Source organism: Salarias fasciatus, unplaced genomic scaffold (assembly GCF_902148845.1).
Source record: "Salarias fasciatus unplaced genomic scaffold, fSalaFa1.1, whole genome shotgun sequence".
Classification (NCBI taxonomy): domain Eukaryota; kingdom Metazoa; phylum Chordata; class Actinopteri; order Blenniiformes; family Blenniidae; genus Salarias; species Salarias fasciatus.
In genome coordinates, this window is record NW_021941275.1 from 27,609 (window position 1) to 50,866 (window position 23,258).

At 53.6% G+C, this 23,258-nt stretch overlaps 3 protein-coding genes across 4 annotated transcripts; 2 read left to right on the forward strand and 1 right to left on the reverse strand.

The window, feature by feature from the left end:
• Positions 1-4,605: 4,605 nt before the first annotated feature.
• LOC115384672 (PRA1 family protein 2-like) lies at positions 4,606-7,023 on the reverse strand. Its single transcript, XM_030086917.1, has 3 exons — positions 6,845-7,023; positions 5,434-5,651; positions 4,606-5,199 (listed from the first exon to the last, which is right to left on the reverse strand). Exons 1-3 carry the CDS (start codon positions 7,021-7,023, stop codon positions 5,060-5,062), a joined length of 537 nt encoding a protein of 178 aa, XP_029942777.1. The 3' UTR covers positions 4,606-5,059.
• Positions 7,024-7,313: 290 nt separating this feature from the next.
• Positions 7,314-9,579, forward strand: LOC115384669 (THAP domain-containing protein 6-like). The gene is made up of 6 exons (XM_030086912.1): positions 7,314-7,450; positions 8,056-8,245; positions 8,334-8,417; positions 8,479-8,689; positions 8,776-8,929; positions 9,267-9,579. Exons 1-6 carry the CDS (start codon positions 7,371-7,373, stop codon positions 9,493-9,495), a joined length of 948 nt encoding a protein of 315 aa, XP_029942772.1. The 5' UTR covers positions 7,314-7,370; the 3' UTR covers positions 9,496-9,579.
• A 1,200-nt stretch (positions 9,580-10,779) lies between these two features.
• Positions 10,780-20,962, forward strand: LOC115384671 (coatomer subunit zeta-1-like). 2 transcript variants are annotated; one of them, XM_030086915.1, is made up of 10 exons: positions 10,780-10,866; positions 14,487-14,555; positions 14,766-14,850; positions 15,322-15,413; positions 15,764-15,819; positions 15,955-16,032; positions 16,110-16,161; positions 18,572-18,610; positions 19,422-19,454; positions 19,840-20,962. In XM_030086915.1, exons 1-10 carry the CDS (start codon positions 10,849-10,851, stop codon positions 19,885-19,887), a joined length of 570 nt encoding a protein of 189 aa, XP_029942775.1. In that variant the 5' UTR covers positions 10,780-10,848; the 3' UTR covers positions 19,888-20,962. The 2 variants fall into 2 exon arrangements, with proteins under 2 accessions (XP_029942775.1, XP_029942776.1); XM_030086916.1 differs by lacking the exon at positions 19,422-19,454.
• Positions 20,963-23,258: the final 2,296 nt, after the last annotated feature.

Genomic DNA, 23,258 nt, shown 5'->3' on the forward strand with positions numbered 1-23,258 from the left:
CCCATCACTCAGCCGGTGAAGGACCAGTGGTCCAATGGTTCATTCATAGAGTTGATGCTTTCAGTGAGAACCTACTGTGCAAACAGCAAAGAAATAAAATTAAAAAGCGGTGGATGAGAAGGTGTCCAGACGTTTGACTGGCAGAAGTGTGTGTATGGTCATCTGGCTTCAGCTTCAGCTGACGTGGCTATCTCAACAGCTACCAAGTCCAACTGCAGCATCAGCTCTGCGTTCATCTCTTACTGCAGTCAGTGGCATTCCAAAGAAATTATGAAACTTAACAGGTACAAACAAGTTCATCCGTACACCATGGATGTTCTTTTATTAAGAAAAAAGTCAAGTGAGCAGCATTTGGCAAAAACAGTCAGACTTAGTGTTGGCAGAAGAGAAATGTTAAATAAAGGCAGCTGGAGCATTCAGGACCCATCAGCTGCAGGCATGAACAGAACTAATGATTGGTGAAGCTCAGTGATTTGGTTTTCTTACAATCCAAACCCAGTGGGAAGATCCCAGAGATCTGCTGGAGAACCAGAGACCTGCTAGAGAACCAGAGACCTGCTGGAGAACCAGAGACCTGCTGGAGAACCAGAGACCTGCTGGAGAACCAGAGACCTGCTGGAGAACCAGAGACCTGCTGGAGAACCAGAGATCTGCTGGAGAACCAGAGACCTGCTAGAGAACCAGAGACCTGCTAGAGAACCAGAGACCTGCTGGAGAACCAGAGACCTGCTGGAGAACCAGAGACCTGCTGGAGAACCAGAGACCTGCTGGAGAACCAGAGACCTGCTGGAGGACCAGAGATCTGCAGGAGAACCAGAGATCTGCTGGAGAACCAGAGACCTGCTAGAGAACCAGAGACCTGCTAGAGAACCAGAGACCTGCTGGAGAACCAGAGACCTGCTAGAGAACCAGAGATCTGCTGGAGGACCAGAGACCTGCTAGAGAACTAGAGACCTGCTGGAGAACCAGAGACCTGCTAGAGAACCAGAGACCTGCTGGAGAACCAGAGATCTGCTGGAGGACCAGAGATCTGCTAGAGAACCAGAGACCTGCTGGAGAACCAGAGATCTGCTGGAGGACCAGAGACCCACTGGAGGACCAGAGACCTGCTGGAGAACCAGAGACCTGCTGGAGAACCAGAGATCTGCTGGAGGACCAGAGGCCTGCTGGAGGACCAGAGATCTGCTGGAGGACCAGAGACCTGCTGGAGGACCAGAGGCCTGCTGCAGTCTCACCCTGCAGACAGCAGGGGACCACGACACACCAATGAGAAAACACGTCACATCAAACATATGAAGCTGTCAGGTCAACACTGCTGCTCATGTCTGCAGGTTTCTTCAAATGTTACAGTCACACAGTAAATAAAGAATAACACACACTCTGAGTGGAACAGCAACGTAACACAACATTCCATAGTTCTGCTTGTTTCAGTCTGGTAAACAATCCGTTCCTCCGTTCACCCGACTGAAGCTCCTCTTTTGAAAATATGACAGTTTGACAGCGTGAAGCGCTGGACCCATGAAACACACACACACACACACACACACACACACACACACACACACACACACACACACACACACACACACACACACACACACACACACACACACGTGTTGCATGCCCATGCCAGACGGAGACGACATGATCCTCGTCTCTTCGGACTCCGGCTCAGCCTCCCAGTCCGTCTCCTTCACAATAAAATCCTGTCATCATTTTTAATTAACACTGATTATCTTCACTGCTCGGCAACACTTCGTTTCTCCTGTGGTTACACAGAGATAACCGAACACACACAAACTGCCTACTGTCACCAGAGTTTCAAAATAAAAGCGTCAGTGGGGCACGCTTGCGGAGTGATTGGTAAGGCACAGGCGTAAGACACTGAGTGTGCTGTCCTTCAGGAGCAGGTTAGCGGTGAGTCAGAGGACTTTGTGAGTTTAGAAAATAAAAGACAGTTCTGAACTAAATAAAGAGTTGATAAAAACTCACAGGAATGTCAGAGCTGGACTTGAGAGCCAAAGCCTTTCACAATAAAACCTCAGAACACACTGCTTTCTAGAGGACAGTAAATGGAGTTCAACATATGGCTCACTGCCCACTTCTGGTCCTAACAGATCTGCTGTGGCTCCCTCTGATGCTCAGTGACTCTGGTTCTACTGGTTTCAATGTGTGTAAAGTGCCGGGAGATAAATAAGCTCAAGTCATTTCACAATAGAATAAAAAGTAAAAGTCAGAGTGTCAGAGAGTGAAGTCTACATTAAAAGGATGAGTCTTCCTGTCAGACCATCACGGAGCCGGTCTTGGAGTCAAACACACCCTCCTGAGACGCTGCTGCAACAATCTGAAGAATACAAGGTGACCTTCACAATAAAAGCAGATAAATGGCCAGGAGCAGAATGTAGAGAAGGGCTTAAAACCTGGATTCAGATTTACTTCACATGAAACAAACTCTGCTACACCTGCTCCTCCTGGTTCAAAACTTTACCTTCAAGACCCTCAGAGACCCTCAGAGACCCCTGCACACCCCTGGACACCCCTGGAGACCCCTGGAGACCCCTGGAGACCCCCGGAGACCCCCAGAGACCCCCAGAGACCCCCAGAGACCCCCAGAGACCCCCAGAGACCCTTGCACACCCCTGGACACCCCTGGAGACCCCCGGAGACCACCGGAGACCCCTGGACACCCCCCGGAGACCCTCAGAGAGCGTTACAGGTCCGTGTTGTTCTGCAGTGTGAGGAGTCTGAGCAACTCCAGTCCATCAAGTCTGCTGAGACACACTGGAGACACTACAGAGCTGCAGAGCTGCAGGGAGCTCCTCCTGCAGCTCTGTAGCTCTGCAGCTCTGTAGCTCTGCAGCTATACTGCTGTATAGCTCTGCAGCTCTGTAGTTCTGCAGCTATACTGCTGTATAGCTCTGCAGCTCTGTAGTTCTGCAGCTATACTGCTGTATAGCTCTGCAGCTCTTTAGCTCTGCAGCTATATCGCTGTATAGCTCTGCAGCTCCATCGCTGTATAGCTCTATAGCTTTTTAGCTCTGTAGCTCTATAGCTCTGCAGCTCTGTAGCTCTGCAGCTATATCGCTGTAGAGCTCTGCAGCTCTTTAGCTCTGCAGCTCTTTAGCTCTGTAGCTCTGCAGCTATATCGCTGTATAGCTCTGCAGCTCCATCGCTGTATAGCTCTATAGCTTTTTAGCTCTGTAGCTCTATAGCTCTGCAGCTTTGTAGCTCTGCAGCTATATCGCTGTAGAGCTCTGCAGCTCTTTAGCTCTGCAGCTCTTTAGCTCTGTAGCTCTGCAGCTCTATAGCTCTGCAGCTCTATCGCTGTATAGCTCTGTAGCTCTATAGCTCTATAGCTCTGCAGCTCTATCGCTGTATAGCTCTGCAGCTCTTTAGCTCTGCAGCTATATCGCTGTATAGCTCTATAGCTTTTTAGCTCTGTAGCTCTATAGCTCTGCAGCTCTGTAGCTCTGCAGCTATATCGCTGTATAGCTCTGTAGCTCTATAGCTCTGCAGCTCTATCGCTGTATAGCTCTGCAGCTCTTTAGCTCTGCAGCTCCATCGCTGTATAGCTCTATAGCTTTTTAGCTCTGTAGCTCTATAGCTCTGCAGCTCTGTAGCTCTGCAGCTATATCGCTGTAGAGCTCTGCAGCTCTTTAGCTCTGCAGCTCTTTAGCTCTGTAGCTCTGCAGCTCTATAGCTCTGCAGATATATCGCTGTATAGCTCTGCAGCTCCATCGCTGTATAGCTCTATAGCTTTTTAGCTCTGTAGCTCTATAGCTCTGCAGATCTGCAGCGCTATCGCTGTATAGCTCTGCAGCTCCATCGCTGTATAGCTCTATAGCTTTTTAGCTCTGTAGCTCTATAGCTCTGCAGCTCTGTAGCTCTGCAGCTCCATCGCTGTATAGCTCTATAGCTTTTTAGCTCTGTAGCTCTATAGCTCTGCAGCTCTGTAGCTCTGCAGCTATATCGCTGTAGAGCTCTACAGCTCTTTAGCTCTGCAGCTCTATCGCTGTATAGCTCTGTAGCTCTATAGCTCTGCAGCTCTTTAGCTCTGTAGCTCTGCAGCTCTATAGCTCTGCAGATATATCGCTGTATAGCTCTGCAGCTCCATCGCTGTATAGCTCTATAGCTTTTTAGCTCTGTAGCTCTATAGCTCTGCAGATCTGCAGCGCTATCGCTGTATAGCTCTGTAGCTCTGTAGCTCTATAGCTCTGTAGCTCTATAGCTCTGTAGCTCTTTAGCTCTGCAGCTCTGCAGCTCTATAGCTCTGTAGCTCTATAGCTCTGTAGCTCTATAGCTCTGCAGCTCTATAGCTCTGTAGCTCTATAGCTCTGTAGCTCTATAGCTCTGTAGCTCTGTAGCTCTATAGCTCTATAGCTCTGCAGCTCTGTAGCTCTGTAGCTCTATCGCTCTGCAGCTCTATAGCTCTGCAGCTCTGTAGCTCTGTAGCTCTATCGCTCTGCAGCTCTATAGCTCAGCAGCTCTGTAGCTCTGTAGCTCTATCGCTCTGCAGCTCTATAGCTCTGCAGCTCTATAGCTCTGTAGCTCTATAGCTCTGTAGCTCTATAGCTCTGCAGCTCTATAGCTCTGTAGCTCTATAGCTCTGTAGCTCTATAGCTCTATAGCTCTATAGCTCTGCAGCTCTGTAGCTCTGTAGCTCTATCGCTCTGCAGCTCTATAGCTCTGCAGCTCTGTAGCTCTGTAGCTCTATCGCTCTGCAGCTCTATAGCTCAGCAGCTCTGTAGCTCTGTAGCTCTATCGCTCTGCAGCTCTATAGCTCTGCAGCTCTGTAGCTCTGTAGCTCTATAGCTCTGCAGCTCTATAGCTCTGCAGCTCAGGCAGAGGGAAGCTGTGTTGTAAAAAGACACTGGATGCAGGGAGGGGGTCAGTCTGCAGGGCCACAGTTCAGACTGGACCAGGTGGACCTGGTGGAGGGGACAGCTGTCCCTCTGTGAGACACCATGACACCAACACAGTCAAACACAACTCAGTGGTTCTCAAGCTGAGGTCTGAGTCCCTTCAGCGGGTTGGTCTTGCCCCACTGCTGGTCCTGGCTCTAGGACCCGGCCTCTTGCTCCTGGCCCAGGGCCTCCAGCAGGAGTCCCATCGGCGTCCTCTTCAGCCCGATGCTCTCCAGCCTGTTCTCCAGCTTGTTCTTCAGGTTACGGAGTCTCAGAGACGCATGGACCAGGATCACTGTGAGACGGACAGACGGACATGAGGGGAGGCAGTGGACCAGAGGGACGGGGTGGGGAGGGGGGGGCAGTGGACCAGGTTCATAGAACCTGAATCTTCTTTAATTTTCTGCATACACGGCAGGTCTTGTGTGTGTGTGTGTGTGTGTGTGTGTGTGTGTGTGTGTGTGTGTGGTGTGTGTGTGTGTGTGTGTGTGTGTGTGTGTGTGTGTGTGTGTGTGTGTTGCTGTCTCACTCAGGATGGGGAAGGCGATCGCAAACAGGAAGACGGCCGCCGCCCTCAGCACCGTCAGCAGGGTGTAGCTGAGGGACAGCACGGCCAGCAGCGACAGCAGAGGGTGGTTCCTCCGGAAGCGGCGGATCGGCGCCCGGTGCTCCGCCCCCCAAATCAGGCCCAGGAACAGCACGGAGACCACCGCCGCCCCCAGGACCGTCTGCAGGGGCCGCAGGTACCTGAGCCGGTCAAACGGAAAACCCGTGTGAAAATGATTTCTAGACCGGCTTATGGTGCGTTCCCACCGGACGCGTTGCAAGCGTCACGGTCGTCACTGACACCTCAAAGTTGACGCGCATGAAGTGTGGAATTCGACGCGTGTTCATCTACACACGACGCTTGCAACGCGCGGCAGATCACTGGCGGGAGTGGGAGAAGCTTTTGTGTCCTGTCTTCATGTTGACAATGGCGGATCCCATGGAGACACTGGCTCGGCTTTATTTAATAAGAAAGCAGAAAACGGCGGCGTCAGGCACCTGTGCGACGTTTTTGGATTCATCCGATCCTGCAGCGGCGTTCGCAATTTGGCGAATTTCACCGTTTGCTCCAGGAGCTGTGTGAGGATGAGGTTCGCTTTCAGCGGGACTTCCGCCTCTCTCGGCCCGGTTTGACGACCTTCTGGCCCGCATCGGCACTCAGAGTGCTCGTCTGTGATTGGATGACGCTCCGCGTTGACGCTTCCAAAGTTCAATTTTCCCAACTTCAGGTGTTGACGCCTGCAACGCGAGACGCGCGTCGCAAACGCTCGAAAAGCTCGAAAACCGACGCTCGAAAAGCGCCTGACGCGCGTTCGGTCCGTTGAAGCTCGTCCACCAGAGACTGTGAATGTAAAAGCAACGGCGTGACGCTTGTATCGCGTCCGGTGGGAACGCACCAGTCTGGATCCAATATGTCTGGTCAACAGCCCCATGAGTCTGGTCCACATCAGGGCCGGGTCTACGCAGGGGCAAGAGGGGGCCTGCCCCCACCAAATAAATGTTGTCCCCCCTAAAACTAAATCCCCCAAAATATATTAGCACGAGCACGCACCGCACCATCCTAGCTCTGACGCTACATGCCCCCCCCCCCCTCTGAGACGAATGTCTGGCAACGGGTCTGGTCCACATGTGGACAACAGGACCAGAGTCTCTCAGTACAGGTCTGCTCAGCCTGGACTAGACACTGAGGTCTAACAGGGGGTCTGATAGGAGGTCTAACGGGGTCTAAAGGGATGTCTGAGGAGGAGGTCTAACAGGCGGTCCAACAGGGGGTCAGATGGGGGTCTGACAGTAGGTCTAACAGGAAGTGTAACAGGGGGTCTATAAGGTGGTCTAACAGGAGGTCTACCAGGAGGCTGAGGAGCGCAGTGGACCCCGGGGCGGACTGGACTCACCCCGCCAGCAGCAGCAGGCCCAGGGCGGACAGCAGGTAGTTGCTCTGGTAGTAGAGCAGGTTGTTGATGATGCGGTTGTTCCAGCGGTCCAGATCACGCACATCTGGCACCGCAAACCGCGCCGTGCTCAGCAGGAAGTCATCCAGACTGCGGAGCGGGGGAGGCTGCACCGCCGCCATCTTCACCCCGGTAAACAACTGCGACTCCCACAGTGCAACGCGGGCCAGCTGACGTCATGCCCAGCGACGCGTGTCAAAATATAGAGATATGTAAGTAGACACAAACATCAACTTAGACTCCATAGATATACCTATGGTAGACTTAAACACACACACACACACACACACACACACACACACACACACACACACACACACACACACACACACACACACACACCACACGCGCGCGCGAACTTGAAATAGACGGAGTGGTGTCTATTGGTATAAGTCTATGTCAGAGCGCCAGCAGCGGGGCCGCCATGTTGGATGGGTCTGCATGAAGCGCTACAGCCTGCAGAAGAAGGATGCCGGTGTATTGTTCAGCTTACGGTTGTAATAACCGCCGAAACGCTGAAAATATAGCACGTGGAATCACATTTCATAAGTAAGACGTCATTGTGTTTGATATCTATGCCTAAATGTTGCTCTGACTGGCGCCACTTGGCCATTAGCTCAGTGCTGGATGGCTAACGCAGCTAGCCTGACATTAGACATGCTGAGCTAATGTTTTCATCTAATGTTCTATTGCCGCTTTTCTCTTCCCTGAGTCCCCACAGCCTAACGTTGAACTTATTAAGCCATGCCAGGATGACAGTGGATGTTATTATCTCACAGAGCTGTTGTTGACAACAATGTTGTTGCTGCTTATGCTATCGATTTTGCAGATATTGCTGGTAGAGCTGCAGAAGTTGCAGATGTTGCTGTTAGAGCTGCAGATGTTGCTGTTAGAGCTGCAGAAGTTGCAGATGTTGCTGTTAGAGCTGCAGATGTTGCTGTTAGAGCTGCAGAAGTTGCAGATGTTGCTGTTAGAGCTGTGGATGTTGCAGATGTTGCTGTTAGAGCTGCAGATGTGTTCAGTTGTGTAGACAACACTGTGTAGAAAATGGTCCCTGTGTCCCACTTCTGACCCCCCCCCCCCCCCCCCCCCCCCACCACCCCCACCACCCCCCTCAGCTTCATTAAAACACTGGCTTCTGTCCCGTTGTGCAGGTTCCCTAAAGAGAAGTGCCTGCGCAGGCAGTGGGAGCTGGCCGTGAGGAGGGAAGACTTCACGGCCACCGAGGCGTCCAAGCTGTGCAGCCAACACTTCAGACCGCCCGACTTCGACCGGACGGGGCAGATCGTCCGGCTCAGAGAGGGAGTCGTACCGTCCGTCTTCAACTTCACTCCCCTGAAAAAGGTGGGCCTCCGATTTCAGTGTGTGTGTGTGTGTGTGTGTGGCAGCCTGTGGATCATATAGCATGTTCTTTGTGGTTCTTCTCCTTCAGACTGTAGCAAACAGGACCAGCAAAGCTTTAAGGAGGGCTGAGTCCGGCCCCCCCAGTGGAGCGTCAGCCCAACGCTGTGAGTGTGTCCACACACACACATACACACACACACAGCCGTCTCTGAGACCCCCCTGTCTGCCAGCAGGACCACTCCTACGCCCTGCCGGACTGCCCCGCCCTCCTGAAGGCCAGGCTGACGGAGGCCCTGGCCCGGGTGGAGAGCCTGGAGCGGGAGCGGCAGAGCGCCCGGGCCCGGGAGCGCCGGGCCTACCGGACCGTGCAGAGCCTGCTGGACGACCTGAAGAAGAAGCGGCTGATCAACAGGGAGCTGAAGCAGAAGCTGGACCACTTCTCGGGTGAGGTGGGGTGGAGACGGCTCCGAGCGGCGCCGGGCCGTCCCTCCTAGAGGACTCATCGGTCTGCCTGTCCCCCTGAACCCCAGACCTCCAGATCGACTGCTTCTCCCGGCGGGGCTGCGAGTACACCCCGCAGCAGAGGGAGTTCGCCCTCACGCTCCACCTCCACGGCCCCAAGGCCTACAGCTACCTGAGGGAGTCCCTGCAGCTTCCCCTCCCCCACCCACACACCCTGCACAGGTCTCAGCTCTCTGTCACTCTACTGGCGCTCAGAAACGTGTCTGGAAGTGAGCAGTGAATATCGGGAAGGCCTCCTGAAAGTCCAGCTGTTTTGGCGGTGGTCGACCGTGGCCGGCGGTGGTCGGCCGTGGCCGGCTGTCCGGGACACAGCTGCAGCTGAGCCGTGAAGCTGAAGCTGCCCTGCTGGGGGGGAGATTAGAGGGGCGGTCCACGGAATCAGAAACCAAAAAACTAGAGCCGGCAGGATGAAGCTACCTGAAGGATTTAATGTCTGAAACCGTCTGAGAAGCTTCAGTCGCCCCTGAATTCATCTGTTGTTGCTTTCTCTGTTCTGAAGGTGGAGGAAATGGGTGGAGGCCGAGCCGGCCGCCAGCAGCGTGATGCTGGACATGTGTGTGTCCATGACTGAAGCCTGCGGCGAGGCGCCTCCAGCCTGCGGCGAGGCGTCTGAGTCCCACGGCGAGGCTCCTGCAGCCCACGGCGAGGCGGTCTGGTCTGAATGCCGTGGCGAGGCGTTCGAATCCCGCGGCGAGGCATCTGCAGCGCCGCCTGGTGGTCAGCTGTGACCTGAGCCTGCTGAGACGAAGCAGGCGCCACCTGGCTCCATGACCAGTCTGTAAATAAAAGTGTTTTTTGTCAGATTTATTAAAATCCCTATTTTGAGTAAAACGCCGGCGTCTGACGTGGTTTCTGAAGCGTCTGGATTCCTCCACTGGAAAGGTCAAAGGTTAAAGAGTTCTAAACCACCTGCTGCCGTCTCTCCTCTCTGTTCCTCCATCAGCTCCACCCGTGGGTGGAGTGCTTAATGTTTGGTTCAGAGCCTCTGCTGTTTTTCAGACGGTCAAATGGAGGTATTGCTGAACGGCGCATTAGCAGAGGGTTCGAACACGTGACCCTGTCCCTGTGTCGAGCTGTTCATGTCTGCTGTGAGATGTGTGTTCCAGGTGCTTCTGAAAAGGTTTCATGAGTTTGATCGTCACTTGCAGAGGAGCTCTCTGTGGTCTGGACTCCCTCTGGTCTGGATCTGGATCTGGATCTGAGGCTCCTTCAGGAACCGGAATCTGGACCAGCAGCTGGACTCCTCCTGCTGCAGCCCTCAGCGGGTTGCCAGGTCTGACTGTCAGTTTCCAGCTTAAGGAATGGAGCATCCTGACTGACCGAAGAGCCTGTTCGACAGCAGCACCTCGCCTCCAGCCTTTACTCTGCTGCCGTTTAAAAATTAACTGATTAATCACAGCTCTGACTGCAGTTAATCACATTCATCAGTCCTGAAATGCAGCAGTTTCTCATCAGAAAACTCTGATGTGGGATTTGGACCATCCAACATGTTAGAGCTGAGTTGCTCAAGGGAAGCCGGTTCCAGGTCCTCTCTGGGTGTAGAACCTTCCAGAACATCGAGGCCACAGGATGTCTGGAACATTTTCAAGCTTCAGATGAGGAACTACTCTTCAGAATCCAGCTGAGCAGGAGGAGAGTCGGACTTTCCTCTGCTGTTTCTTCTCTTTGAGCCCATTTCTGACCCCACTCTGGTTCTGAGACCAGTCCCAGGTTCAGACCACCAACCGCTGACCGCTGCATTAACTAACCGCCATTAATGTGGTTCAAACTGACGGCAGTTAGTGGATCTGTATATGAAGTCAGGTCAGAGTTCAAAACAGGCAGATGAACGTAAAATGAGAGAAAATCCCCGTCGTAGGCCGAGGCAGTCCAGGAGGCCTGGGGTCAGGCTGGACAGGGATCCCGCTGCTCTCCAGAACCTTCCAGTCCCGGACCTGGCAACCCGGGGCGGGCGCGTGCAGGGAGGCGGAGCGGCGAGGCGTCGGGAGCGCGCCGGGCGGCTCCAGGAGGAGCAGGAGGAGGAGGTGATCCGGACTGACAGATCAGATCTGTCCACGTCAACACAGCGAGCGGCCGCCGTCATGGACTCCACGTCTCCGGTGAGCCTCTGCGTCCTGCCGCGCGCCGGCTCCGCCGTGCGGGGCGCGCGGGCCGTGCGGGAGCGGGAGCGGGTGCGGGTGCATGTAGTGGAGGAGCGTGCGGGACATTTGTTGCATCGTGGCAGTTTGAGTTGGGGTTAGAGGAGGGAGTGCGTCCACGGATCCGGGTCTCCCCGGTGGTCCCGGTGCGTGCGGGACGCGCAGGCCTGGTCCTGGTCCTGGTCCTGGTCCTGGTCCTGGTCCTGGTCCTGGACCACTTTTCTCTCCCTGGGTATAAATAGGACAGAGTGTCCGTGCGGGGCGAGACAACTTAGCAGGGTGTTAACTTAACTCCATTACAATGGACAGCTGCTGTCCCCTGATCCGCTCTGGTCCAGGACCACGTCCTGGTCCCGGTCCCGGTCCTGGACCTGGTCCTGGTCCGGTTCCTGGTCAGGAGGAGGTCCAGAGAGGAGGAGACTCACTGAGTGTTTGACATGTCTGCTGAGTACTGACGTGGAGACAAGGTGCCACGTCCACCGTTCTCTCTCTCTGAGGCTCAGCCTCTCTCTACCATTCTCTCTCTCTCTCTCTCTCTCTCTCTCTCTCTCTCTCTCTCTCCTCCCTCTCCCTCTCTACCTTTCTCTCTCCTGTGCTGGATCCAGTTCTGGGTTCGGCGCTGGTCCTCAGATCGTTGTGTCTCCTTGCCTTCACTGTCGTCCCCTGTCCCCTGTCCCCTGTCCCCCGTCCCCTGTCCCCTGTCCTCTGTCCTCTGTTCTCTTTCCCTCTGTCCCCCGTCCCCCGTCCCCTGTCCCCCGTCCCCTGTCCCCTGTTCTCTGTCCTCTGTTCTCTTTCCCTCTGTCCCCCTGTCCCCTGACCCTCGGCTGTCCTGTCGTCTGGATCTGGTCCACATGGACACTGATGGTGATCAGAACATGTAAACTGGTCTGCTGCAGTAATCAGATTACATTCAGTGTGGTTCACCATGTGACGAGAAGACCGCAGCTCGCCGTGCCGACAGAACCTGGTACCGGTCCTCCTCCGGTACCAGTTCCTGTTCCTACCACATGTCATAGGCAGGGCCTTGTAGGAGTCCAGGTGTTCCAGGTGTGAGACAGCTGGCTGGATGTGTCCCAGAATGCTTTGGGAAGTGGTCTTAGTCTTCGGTGTGTCGGTGCCTGTTCACACTTGTCTTCAGAACTGGCAGTGGAGATCTGATCACCCGAAACCTGTTGAGTCCAGGTGGGACTGGGTCCCGGGACCAGGGTCAGACTGGGACGGGACCAGCAGCCCTGACATGTGAACGGAGTGGGAACCCGTCCACATTCTGCTCATTTCTAAAGGACAACAATGAGACGATAGCGACCCTGAAATCCACCGGCGGCCCGAGGCTGCTGGCTGTAATCTGATTACAGGGACAGACTACACCTGAAACCAAGCCAACCAAACAGAGCTCCCTCTCCTGTCCAGGACAGGGACACCGGGACAGGAGAGGACAGGGACACCGGGGACAGGAGAGGACAGGGACACCGGGGACAGGAGAGGACAGGGACACCGGGGACAGGAGAGGACAGGGACACAGGGCCACCGGGACAGGAGAGGACAGGGCCACCGGGACAGGAGAGGACAGGGACACAGGGACACCGGGGACAGGAGAGGACAGGGCCACCGAGACAGGACTGCAGTCCGTCGCAGGGCGAGCACAGAGACAGACGTCCTTCCGTTCCCCCCTCAGGACATCTGGAAGTCTCCAGTAGGTTTCCCACAGAGGAGGAAACCGCACACAAGGAGAACATGCAAACTCCACAACTACGGAAAGCCAAGAGTCACATCTCGCCATGAATCAAACACGTCTGGTCCTTAAGACGCTGTAAAAAAATGCTCTTTTTTCAATTTAACAGGCGTAAAAACCACGTTTTAAACAAGCAAGACGGGCGTTTCTTACAGCGTTTTTTGACTTTAATGAGCTCCGCCCTCTGAAAAACAGCCAATCAGTTTAATGTTCCTGAAGCCTGTACCCACAGAGAAATTGAGCATCTACGGTGATCAGGACTACATTAAAGAAGAGAAACTGACTCCGTACCCAGCATCCTCCCTGCTTATCGTCACCTCCAAAGGCCCAGAAGAGGCCGGACCACTCCCTGCCAAAGTCAACTTGGGCCAGTCTGACGTCTAAAGCTGTAGCACAGAAAAGGGTTTCAACCTTTTGGCTAATCTAGATTGGTTTTCTGGCGAGCAGACAGTGATACTGATGGGAGAAAGTGTAACGATTAGCATCTCAAAGTATATGTTTTAGCAAGACTTTGTTCTGGTAGTTTTGACATAACGCACCAACAAAACTCAAAGAAATGCAAAAAAATAAAGTGCAAATATATTTGGACTTAATCCATTTTGAAAATGCGATGATCGAAGTTTTGTTTGTTTACTTTATATCCTACCCACATGCTTTCAGCACAGCGTATTCAGCCATGGTGACTATACAGAACTCGTGCAGATCGGTGTTAATCCTCTGAATTTCAGTCATTTCCTCACTCCAGGGGGCAGTGAGTTACAGGTACTGCCCCCTGCGGTGAGGCTCAGGTACTGCCCCCTGCAGTGAGTTACAGGTACTGCCCCCTGCAGTGAGGCTCAGGTACTGCCCCCTGCAGTGAGGCTCAGGTACTGCCCCCTGCAGTGAGTTACAGGTACTGCCCCCTGCAGTGAGGCTCAGGTACTGCCCCCTGCAGTGAGGCTCAGGTACTGCCCCCTGCGGTGAGGCTCAGGTACTGCCCCCTGCGGTGAGGCTCAGGTACTGCCCCCTGCAGTGAGGCTCAGGTACTGCCCCCTGCAGTGAGGCTCAGGTACTGCCCCCTGCGGTGAGGCTCAGGTACTGCCCCCTGCAGTGAGGCTCAGGTACTGCCCCCTACAGGCCACTGTTATAGAGAAGCAGGGTTTCAGGCAGCCTGCAATTTTCATGAGCAATTTCAGAAAATCATGGACAAAAGGCATTGCAGAGGTTTCCCAGCCCGTGCTGAGCATCTGTCCAGCTGTGTCCTGCCTTGTTATGGTCTAAATTATTGCGCTAGCCGAGCGCTAGCTCACGATGAGAGCACACACAGAGCACGAGCTCAAAACCTAACAAACTGCTCACACAGGCTGGGAAACTATTCAACATTATTTCAGTTTGCATTTTTTTGTTTGTTTGTTGAAAACAGTACAACCAGAGAAAAGGGTTGCTATGGAAACCGTATGTGTACAGCAACAGCTGAGGAAATGTGCGGCACGGCGGAGGTATCAGCATGCTGTGGGGCTGCTTCGCTGTCGGCTGGATGAAAGGGAAGAGCAGCTCTGGAGCCGTCTGGAGTCTGGACGGGTCTCCAGGGACCGCTCCATCAGTCCAGGGGACGGGGGACGGAGACCGGGGACTCGGTCCGGCTAGGTTCTGAGGCTCTGGACTAAGTTCTGTGATACACTCTGACTGTGAGTCAATGCGAGTCAGTGCATAACAGAACTTTGTCCCACGCCTGAACTATCGTCACGGAGACGAACTGAGCGGTTGAGAGACACGAGGACACCTTCACTGATGGAAACACGTTCACAAGTACAGAGTAGGACCCGAGTCTGGATCCAGAGGAGTCAGCTGCTGTCTCTGTCTTCTGCAGGAACCATCCCTCTACACCGTGAAGGCCGTCTTCATCCTGGACAACGACGGGAACCGCCTCCTGTCCAAGGTCAGTCCCAGCCTGGGTTCTCCTCTCTGACCTGGACCTGGGTTCTGCTGTCTGACTTGGACCTGGGTTCTCCTCTCTGACCTGGACCTGGGTTCTGCTGTCTGACTTGGACCTGGGTTCTGCTGTCTGACTTGGACCTGGGTTCTGCTGTCTGACTTGGACCTGGGTTCTGCTGTCTGACTTGGACCTGGGTTCTGCTGTGTCTTTCAGTACTACGATCCAGATCTGTATCCGTCCATGAAGGAGCAGAAGAACTTTGAGTTGAACATTTTCAACAAGACTCACAAAGCAGACAGTGAGTACTTCCTGGCTATCTTCAGTGTCTCCAGTGTCTCCACTGTCTCCACTGTCTTCAGTGTCTCCGGTGTCTCCAGTGTCTGCCCCGCCCTGCTGCCCCAGGCTGCCCCCGTTGCCTCCCATTGTCCCTGTGGTACCTCTCTGTCCCTGTTGTCCCTGTTGTCCCTGTGGCCCGGGGCAGTTGTCAACATTCCTGGATCCTCATGGAACCTGATCTGTCCTTCCTGGGTCTTTCACCAGCTGTTACCTGAGTAACCTGCCCCCCCCCCCCCCCCCCCCACAGTAGCCCTCGTTTGCCCCCACCCTTTCTGCCCTCCTCTCTCCTCTCTTCTTCCTCACTTCACTCGTTTTCTGGTATATTTTAATGTTGTTTTAACTGAACAGCAAAACATTAATGTCCCTGTCTGTCCCCCTGTCTGTCCCCCTGTCTGTCCCCTGTCCCCCTGTCTGTCCCCTGTCCCCCGTCCAGATGAGATTGCGTTCCTGGAGGGTCTGACCATCGTCTATAAGAGCAGCATCGACGTCTTCTTCTACGTGGTGGGCAGCGCTCAGGAGAACGAGGTGGGACACCGTCTCCATCTCTGGAGGACAGACTGGGACATTTTATGTCCAACTGAGAGAACTGGAGGAAATGGTTGACAGTCCATCTGAAGGTGTGTTTTATTGTGAAAGGTTACTGTCTGGAGCCAGGTGTCTCCGGCTCTGGAGTGTCTTCTCTCTTGGACGTATTGGTCCCTGAGGGACAGCCGAGCTCCGGGTTCTGGGTCTAAGCAGGACTGTCCAGCAGACTGTCTGGACTCTGTTCTCAGGCTGAATACTGAAGAGACCAGCTGATGGACGACTGTTCTGGCTTTTATTGTGAAGTGCTGTGAGGGTGTGGCGTCTCACGGTGGTCCTCTGTCTCCTCACAGCTGATGCTCATGTCCGTCCTCAACTGTCTCTTCGAGTCCCTCAATCAAATCCTCAGGTTGGTTTGTCCTCTTGTCCCAACCCTGGTCTCCTGGCCTGGACAGCAGCGTCTCTCACGGTCCTGTCTGCTCCCGGACTCCAGAGGGTCCGGGGGGTCTTGAGACACTCCCTCTGACGCTGTGGTGTCTCGCAGGAAGAACGTGGAGCGGCGGGGACTGCTGGACAACATGGACGGAGTGTTCCTGGTGGTGGACGAGATTGTGGACGGAGGGTGAGTTCAGAGCCGACGGCGGTTGATGCTGGTGTCCTCTGAAGTCCTGATGGGTCTGGACCTGTCCCCGTCCACAGGGTGGTCCTGGAGAGCGACCCGCAGCAAGTCCTGCAGAAGGTCAACTACAGGGTGAGCAGGGCACCGTCCGCTACAAACAACACCCCAACCAACACCCGAACACCCCCACTACTCCAACACCCCACCACCCAACACCAACAACCACCACCCAACACCCCACCACCCAACACCACCAACACCCAACACCCCACCACCCAACACCCCACCACCCACCACGCAACACCCCACCACCCAACACCTCAATACCCCAGCACCCAACACCCCAGCACCCCAACACCCAACACCCCACCACCCAACACCCCACCACCCACCACCCAACACCCCATCACCCAACACCTCAACACCCCAGCACCCAACACCCAAGCACCCACCACCCCAGCACCCCAACACCCAACACCCCACCACCCAACACCCCACCACCCAACACCACCAACACCAACACCCCAGCACCCAACACCCCAGCACCCAACACCCCAGCACCCAACACCCCACCACCCAACATCACCAACACCCAACACCCCAACACCCAACACCAACAACCACCACCAAAAACCCCACCACCCACCACCACCAACACCCCAGCACCCAACACCCAAGCACCCACCACCCCAACACCCACCACCCCAACAGCCCACCACCCCAACAGCCCACCACCCAACAGCCCACCACCCCAACAGCCCACCACTCAACACCACCAACACCCAACACCCCAACACCCCACCACCCAACACCCAACACCCCACCACCCAACACCCAACACCCACCACCCCAACACCCCAACACCCCAACACCCCAACACCCCACCACCCAACACCCAAAACCCCAACACCGCAACACCCCACCACCCAACACCCCACCACCCAACACCCACCACCCAACACCCAACACCCCAACACCCCAACACCCCACCACCCCAACACCCCAACACCCCAACACCCCAACACCCCACCACCCAACACCCCAACACCCCACCACCCAACACCCCAACACCCCACCACCCAACACTCCACCACCCAACACCCAACACCCCACCACCCAACACCCCAACACCCAACACCCAAGCACCCACCACCCCAACACCCCAACACCCCACACCCAACACCCAAAACCCCAACACCGCAACACCCCACCACCCAACACCCCACCACCCAACACCACCAACACCCAACACCCCACCACCCAACACCCCACCACCCAACACCTCAACACCCCAGCACCCAACACCCCAACACCCCACCACCCCAACACCCAACACCCCAACACCCAACACCCAACACCCCACCACCCAACACCTCAACACCCCACCACCCAACACCCAACACCCCACCACCCCAACACCCAACACCACCAACACCCCACCACCCAACACCCAACACCCCAACACCCAGTACCCAACACCCCAACACCCCAACACCGCCCAACAGCCTCACTGCCTCACTCCGCTACTCTGGTCTGCCTCACATGCTTCTCCCTCTCCTCCCCCCCCCCCCGGTGGTGGCAGACAGTGTCAGAACCAGCCTTTGGCTTCGTCCTGTTTGACTACATCACTGGAAACCTGGAGGCACAAACCGAAAGGAGCCAGCTGCTGTAGACAGACAGGTGGAGACAGGTGGAGGACAGACACTCAGAGCAGGGGGCATGGAGGGATCGAGGGGTGGATGGCTGGAGACGGATGGACGGATCGATAGATTGATGTAGATATGAGTGGATGGATGGATGGATGTAGGGAAAGGAAGATGGAGACATGTAGATTGGTGAATGGATGGAGGGACAGGTAGATGGATGCAGAGATGGGTGGATGATGGGTGGATGATGGATGATGGGTGGGGTGGATGATGGGTGGATGATGGATGATGGGTGGGGTGGATGATGGGTGGATGATGGGTGGGGTGGATGATGGGTGGATGATGGATGATGGGTGGAGTGTGTAATGGGTGGATGGATGTGGAGATGGGTGGATGATGGGTTGAGTGGGTGATGGGTGAATGATGGATGGAGTGGATGATGGGTGGATGATGGGTGGATGTGGGGTGGAGTGGGTGATGGGTGGATGATGGGTGGATGATGGGTGGAGTGGGTGATGGGTGGATGATGGGTGGATGTGGGGTGGAGTGGGTGATGGGTGGATGATGGGTGGAGTGGGTGATGGGTGGATGATGGGTGGAGTGGGTGATGGGTGGATGGATGTGGAGATGGGTGGATGATGGGTGGATGATGGGTGGAGTGGGCGGGGCAGAGCAGCTCCAGCATGGACAGACAGCCTGTTCTCTAACCTGGTTTGTTTTGCTGACTGGAGGAACGTTCTAACTCACTGAGAACCTCCACCTTTAACATCCACCTCGGATATCCACCACCAGCTGTGTGATGGTGCATGCACGTATGTGCATGTGAGTGTGTGCATGTGAGTGTGTGCACTGCATTTTACACTTTCATACACTTAATGTCTGTGTTTGTTTTGCAGGCTGACGAGAACCCGCTAACGGAACAGAGCATGGCCCAGGTAACACACACACACTCACACACACACACTCACACACACACCATTCTGTGCTTTAACATGAGTCTACTAACACTCAACTTTAAAACTTCTTCTGCTCCTTGTTAAACATCCCTCCATCCCTCCCTCCATCAGTCTGGTTTCATCCGTCTGGTTTAGTCTGATCTGATGTTTTGAATGAAGACAGAACTCTTGGGTTCTGGTTCTGGTTCTGGTTCTGGTTCTGCGTTGGAAGCAGTTTTCGAGGTGGAGTTCTGGGTTTGTTCTTGTCATTGATGGCTTCGTCCGCTGGAACCAGAAGAGACTCCCTGAACATGCAGTCTGTTTGCTGCTGTTTCAAAGAGCTGAACTCTGGTGGACCCAGACGGGATCCCTGTGGTGCTCCTCAGGAAATGATGGAGGCTGCTTCACGGTTCTCAATGAGTGTTCTAAACTGACTAGATTCTTTTCATGTTGGCTTTCCATCACTCAGCATGAAGCTGAAAGACGCTGTTCAGTATGTTGGTTTTTATTTTGAGGGACAAAAACATCCAGTGAAACCGAAGCGACATTTAAATATCAGTACTAAAGACATGAACACAAATAAATCCCTGCAAGTTCTCTCCTCACATTAATGTTCTCCACGTTAACCTGACTGTTCTGTACGTTAGCATGATGTTCTCCACGTTAACCTGACTGTTCTGCACGTTAGCATGATGTTCTCCACGTTAACCTGACTGTTCTGTACGTTAGCATGATGTTCTCCACGTTAGCGCAGCAGCTTTATTCTGAACTCACTCTGAGCTTCTGTTTATCTGCTGCTTCGTCCTGACAGCATCTAACAGAGAAGCTGGCTCTGACCACCAACGTAAGTGTACTAACACACCACACACACACACCACACACACACACACACACACACACACACACACACACACACAGCTGTCTTCCCTCAGCCTCTGTGTGGAATGTGGATGAAATGATCATGACCAGTAATCGGTGTGTGAGGCTAAGCTAACCGTGGCTAAGCTAGCAGCTGTGGACCTGCAGAGCGGTGGTCTGGAGGATCCAGCAGGATCCAGCAGGATCCAGCAGCCTCGCTCCCTCCAGCTAGTGCCTGATTCAGCTGCGAGCACAGAGCCGTCACTTTAAAACCCCTCCGTGTGTTGGTGTCGGACCTGGACGTTAGCGGGACACATGGTCCTCCCTGCTGCTGCTCTCATTCAGGACCTGTCTTTCTGCTTGTCTTCCAGGTTCTGCAGTCGGCCAAGGAACAAATCAAATGGTCCATCCTGAAGTAGAGGCGGCGCCACCTGCACGGGACTAGTACTGGACTAGTACTGGACTTAATCAGCCAGCTGGGTTAGTTAACCAGCCTGCTTTGTTAGTTAACCAGCCTGCTTTGTTAGTTAAACAGGCTGCCGGGTTAGTTAACCAGCCCGCCGGGTTAGTTAACCAGCCTGCTTTGTTAGTTAAACAGGCTGCCGGGTTAGTTAACCAGCCCGCCGGGTTAGTTAACCAGCCTGCTGCTCCTCGAGTCACTCATGTGGTTTTTCCTCACATCTGGGATTTAATTTATTCTGCTTCACACATCATATTGATTCTATGCAGGACAAAGAGTCGGCGCGCACACACACACACACACACACACACACACACACACACACACACACACACACACACACACACACAACACACACACACACACACACACACACACACACACACCTGTCCTGCAGATGTTGTTTCTGAGTCGTTGATCTGATGAAAATTCAAGTCATCCTTCCAGAACACCTTAAACTCCTGACACTACTGGCTTCGCTCTGACTGTAATGTTTTGTTGTGGAGCTCTTTGGTACGAGGTGTGGGTGGAGGTCTGACTGTTGTGGTGCTAGGTTTGTTATATGGTTGAAGGCTCTGATGTGGTACTAGGTCTGACTGTTGGTCTGTGACGTGGTTGGGGGGGGGGGTCTGACTTTTGGGATGTGAGGTGGTGCCCGGTCTGACTGTTGGTCTGTGACGTGGTACCCGGTCTGACCGTTGGTCTGTGACGTGGTACCCGGTCTGACTGTTGGTCTGTAATGACGGCTGCTCACTCGCTGCTGCTGCACTGAACTCGCTGCTTGTCGGGGAAATGAGGCGTCTGGAGCTCAGACCAGGTGGAAAAGAAGGATTCAGTGATTCAGCAGCCGCAGCTTTGAAGAAATCCTCTGTTTTACTGTTACGATGGGAGTTCGACTCGTTCAGAGATATTTAATATTTTCTTAGAAGACAAAAAGAAAAAGCCAAAGACTAATTATTTTGTTTATATTTGTATGAAGTTGAAACAAACAGGTGTTTTTCTGTCTGGTGTTGACTGATAATAAAAGTTAAATGTTCTCATCCTGGTTTCTTCATGTTCCTTGATCCTCAAGCTTCTGTGAACACACGTCCTCTGCGGCCCGTGGAGGAGCTGCAGCGCCACCTGCCGGACGGAAGGAGGCAGTGTCAGTATTTCCTGTGGAGTGTGTTTTCAGAGCTCCGCTGCTGTTTCCTGACGGTCTGTTTACAGTCTGAAGAACAGCCGCTGCTCTCTGAGCTTTAATACTCACAGGAAATCTCACAGCAGCAGAAACAAATAAATGTAACAACAAAATCAAACTCGGCTCCTGCAGACTGGACCGCGTCTGCTCGGAGATCAGCAGCCATCACGTTCTACTGTGTGAACGTGTTTTCAGGACGGATGAATACATTCAGACTTTAGAGACCAAGAGGAGTTTTATTCAGAGGTTTCATCAGACAGGCAGGAAAAGCTCTGTCTGCAGACAGCCAATCAGGGCGCAGGAATCCCCTCATGAATAATAATGAGGATATGTCCACGAGGGGGCGTGTCTATGACGGTTCGGGGTGGAAACCCAGTGACGTCTGTGATGACGCGCATTTCTACCAGCCAATGATTCGTTCTGATGAGACTTTCCAGGCTGCTGATTGGCTGACGGGCTGTGGCCTCGTGACCAGTGTGAGCCTGAGGAGAAGAGGGCCGAGATTTATTATCTTTTTCCTGTTTGTTGTTATTATCGAGTTCCGTGATGAACCCCGCGTTCCCGCGCTGCTGCCTTCATGTTTCTATAAAAGCTCAAAGGTCACTATGAAGTGGTGAATTTCAATGAGTCCTGCTTCACTCTGACTCCTCACTGAGGCTCTGCTCCATCGAATATTCACAGGTTTCTTTTATTCGTTTATTTTTTTTTGATTGCTCCCTTTTCTTCTCTGGAGAGTCGGAATCGTGGACATCCGCAGTAACCATTATCACCACTGACAGCAGATCCCAGTAGATCTAACCTGATCAGCAGTAGATCTATCCTGATCAGCAGCAGCGCTCAGCCCCGGTCAGAGAGACACCTGCTGCAGGTGAGCAGCTTCCGGCTGAGCAGGAAGTCTTCCTTACAGCCATTCTTCTTCTCTTTTTTTCTTTGTCTTTACTGTGATTGTTTGATCTAGTTGGAGGATATTTGATCTTTTTCTTTTTCTTTTATTATTCCGCCCCGTAAAGCGCTCTGCCCGGTGCTGCTGGTTTACACCGTGCTGGATGAATAACGTACGGATCGACTTTTCCGACAGAAAGCTGAACTGTAATGAGAACTGCTGCAGAGCTGGCAGGAGGGACACGCAGGACGGAATAATAAGAAAGTTAGTGTCAAACTAACTTCAAACAGGATTTATTTAGTCTGCCTCTTCTGGAGCCTCAGAGAAAGAGACGCTAACTGAGGTCCGCGTCCCGTCCGTGGCCCTGCAGAGCAGATCAGATTCAGATTAAAATTTATTTTGAAACATGTAATATCTTCAAAAAGTGAAAAGCTCATTAAAACATATTTAAACAGAAAAGTTACAGTGAAAGTGAGAATGGGCGGTTTTGTCTGGATGTCAACAGAATCTTCTAGAATAAAACCGAGTGTTTCTGAGTTCAGTCCGAAAAAAGGAAGAAAGAAATCCTTCTTCATCAGCCTGGGGCCAGAGAACAGGACACTGCATTCATCTCTCAATTAAACTCAGTTTAGAATCCAGATAAAGCACATCAGAAATAAACATTCAAGATGAAGATGATGAAGGTCTGGCTGAGCTTCATCTTCAGAGCGGAGACGCTGCGCCCCCCCGCTGGACAACACGGACTGGTGCAGCTTCCTTCCCTGAACTCATCCTGCAGGACTGGACTGATCCAGGTCAGAACCAGGACTGGATCCATCCCGGGTTAAAGTGTCTCTGAGGCGGTGGACAACCGCTGGTCTCCTCTGCAACATGGAGCCCAGAGACAGGGTCCAGCTGTCCAGCTGTCCAACAGAAGACAGAGTCTCTCAGCTCCAGCGCCCTTCAGTTCATCTGAGCAGAGCGCAGAAAGAGGACATGATGGACTCCAGATGGACTGGACCTCCAGCAGAGACAGCAGCAGGTCCCAAAACCATCAGCAACCCCAAACCCTCTGCACAGCAACGAAATGACGTCCCAGATCCCAGGTCCCAGGTCCCAGGTCCCAGAACAGCATGACAGGTCCTCCTCTCAGAGTCTGCAGGACCAGGTCCTCAACCCAGAGTCTGCAGGACCAGGTCCTCACCTCAGAGTCTGCAGGACCAGGTCCTCAACCCAGAGTCTGCAGGACCAGGTCCTCCTCTCAGAGTCTGCAGGACCAGGTCCTCCT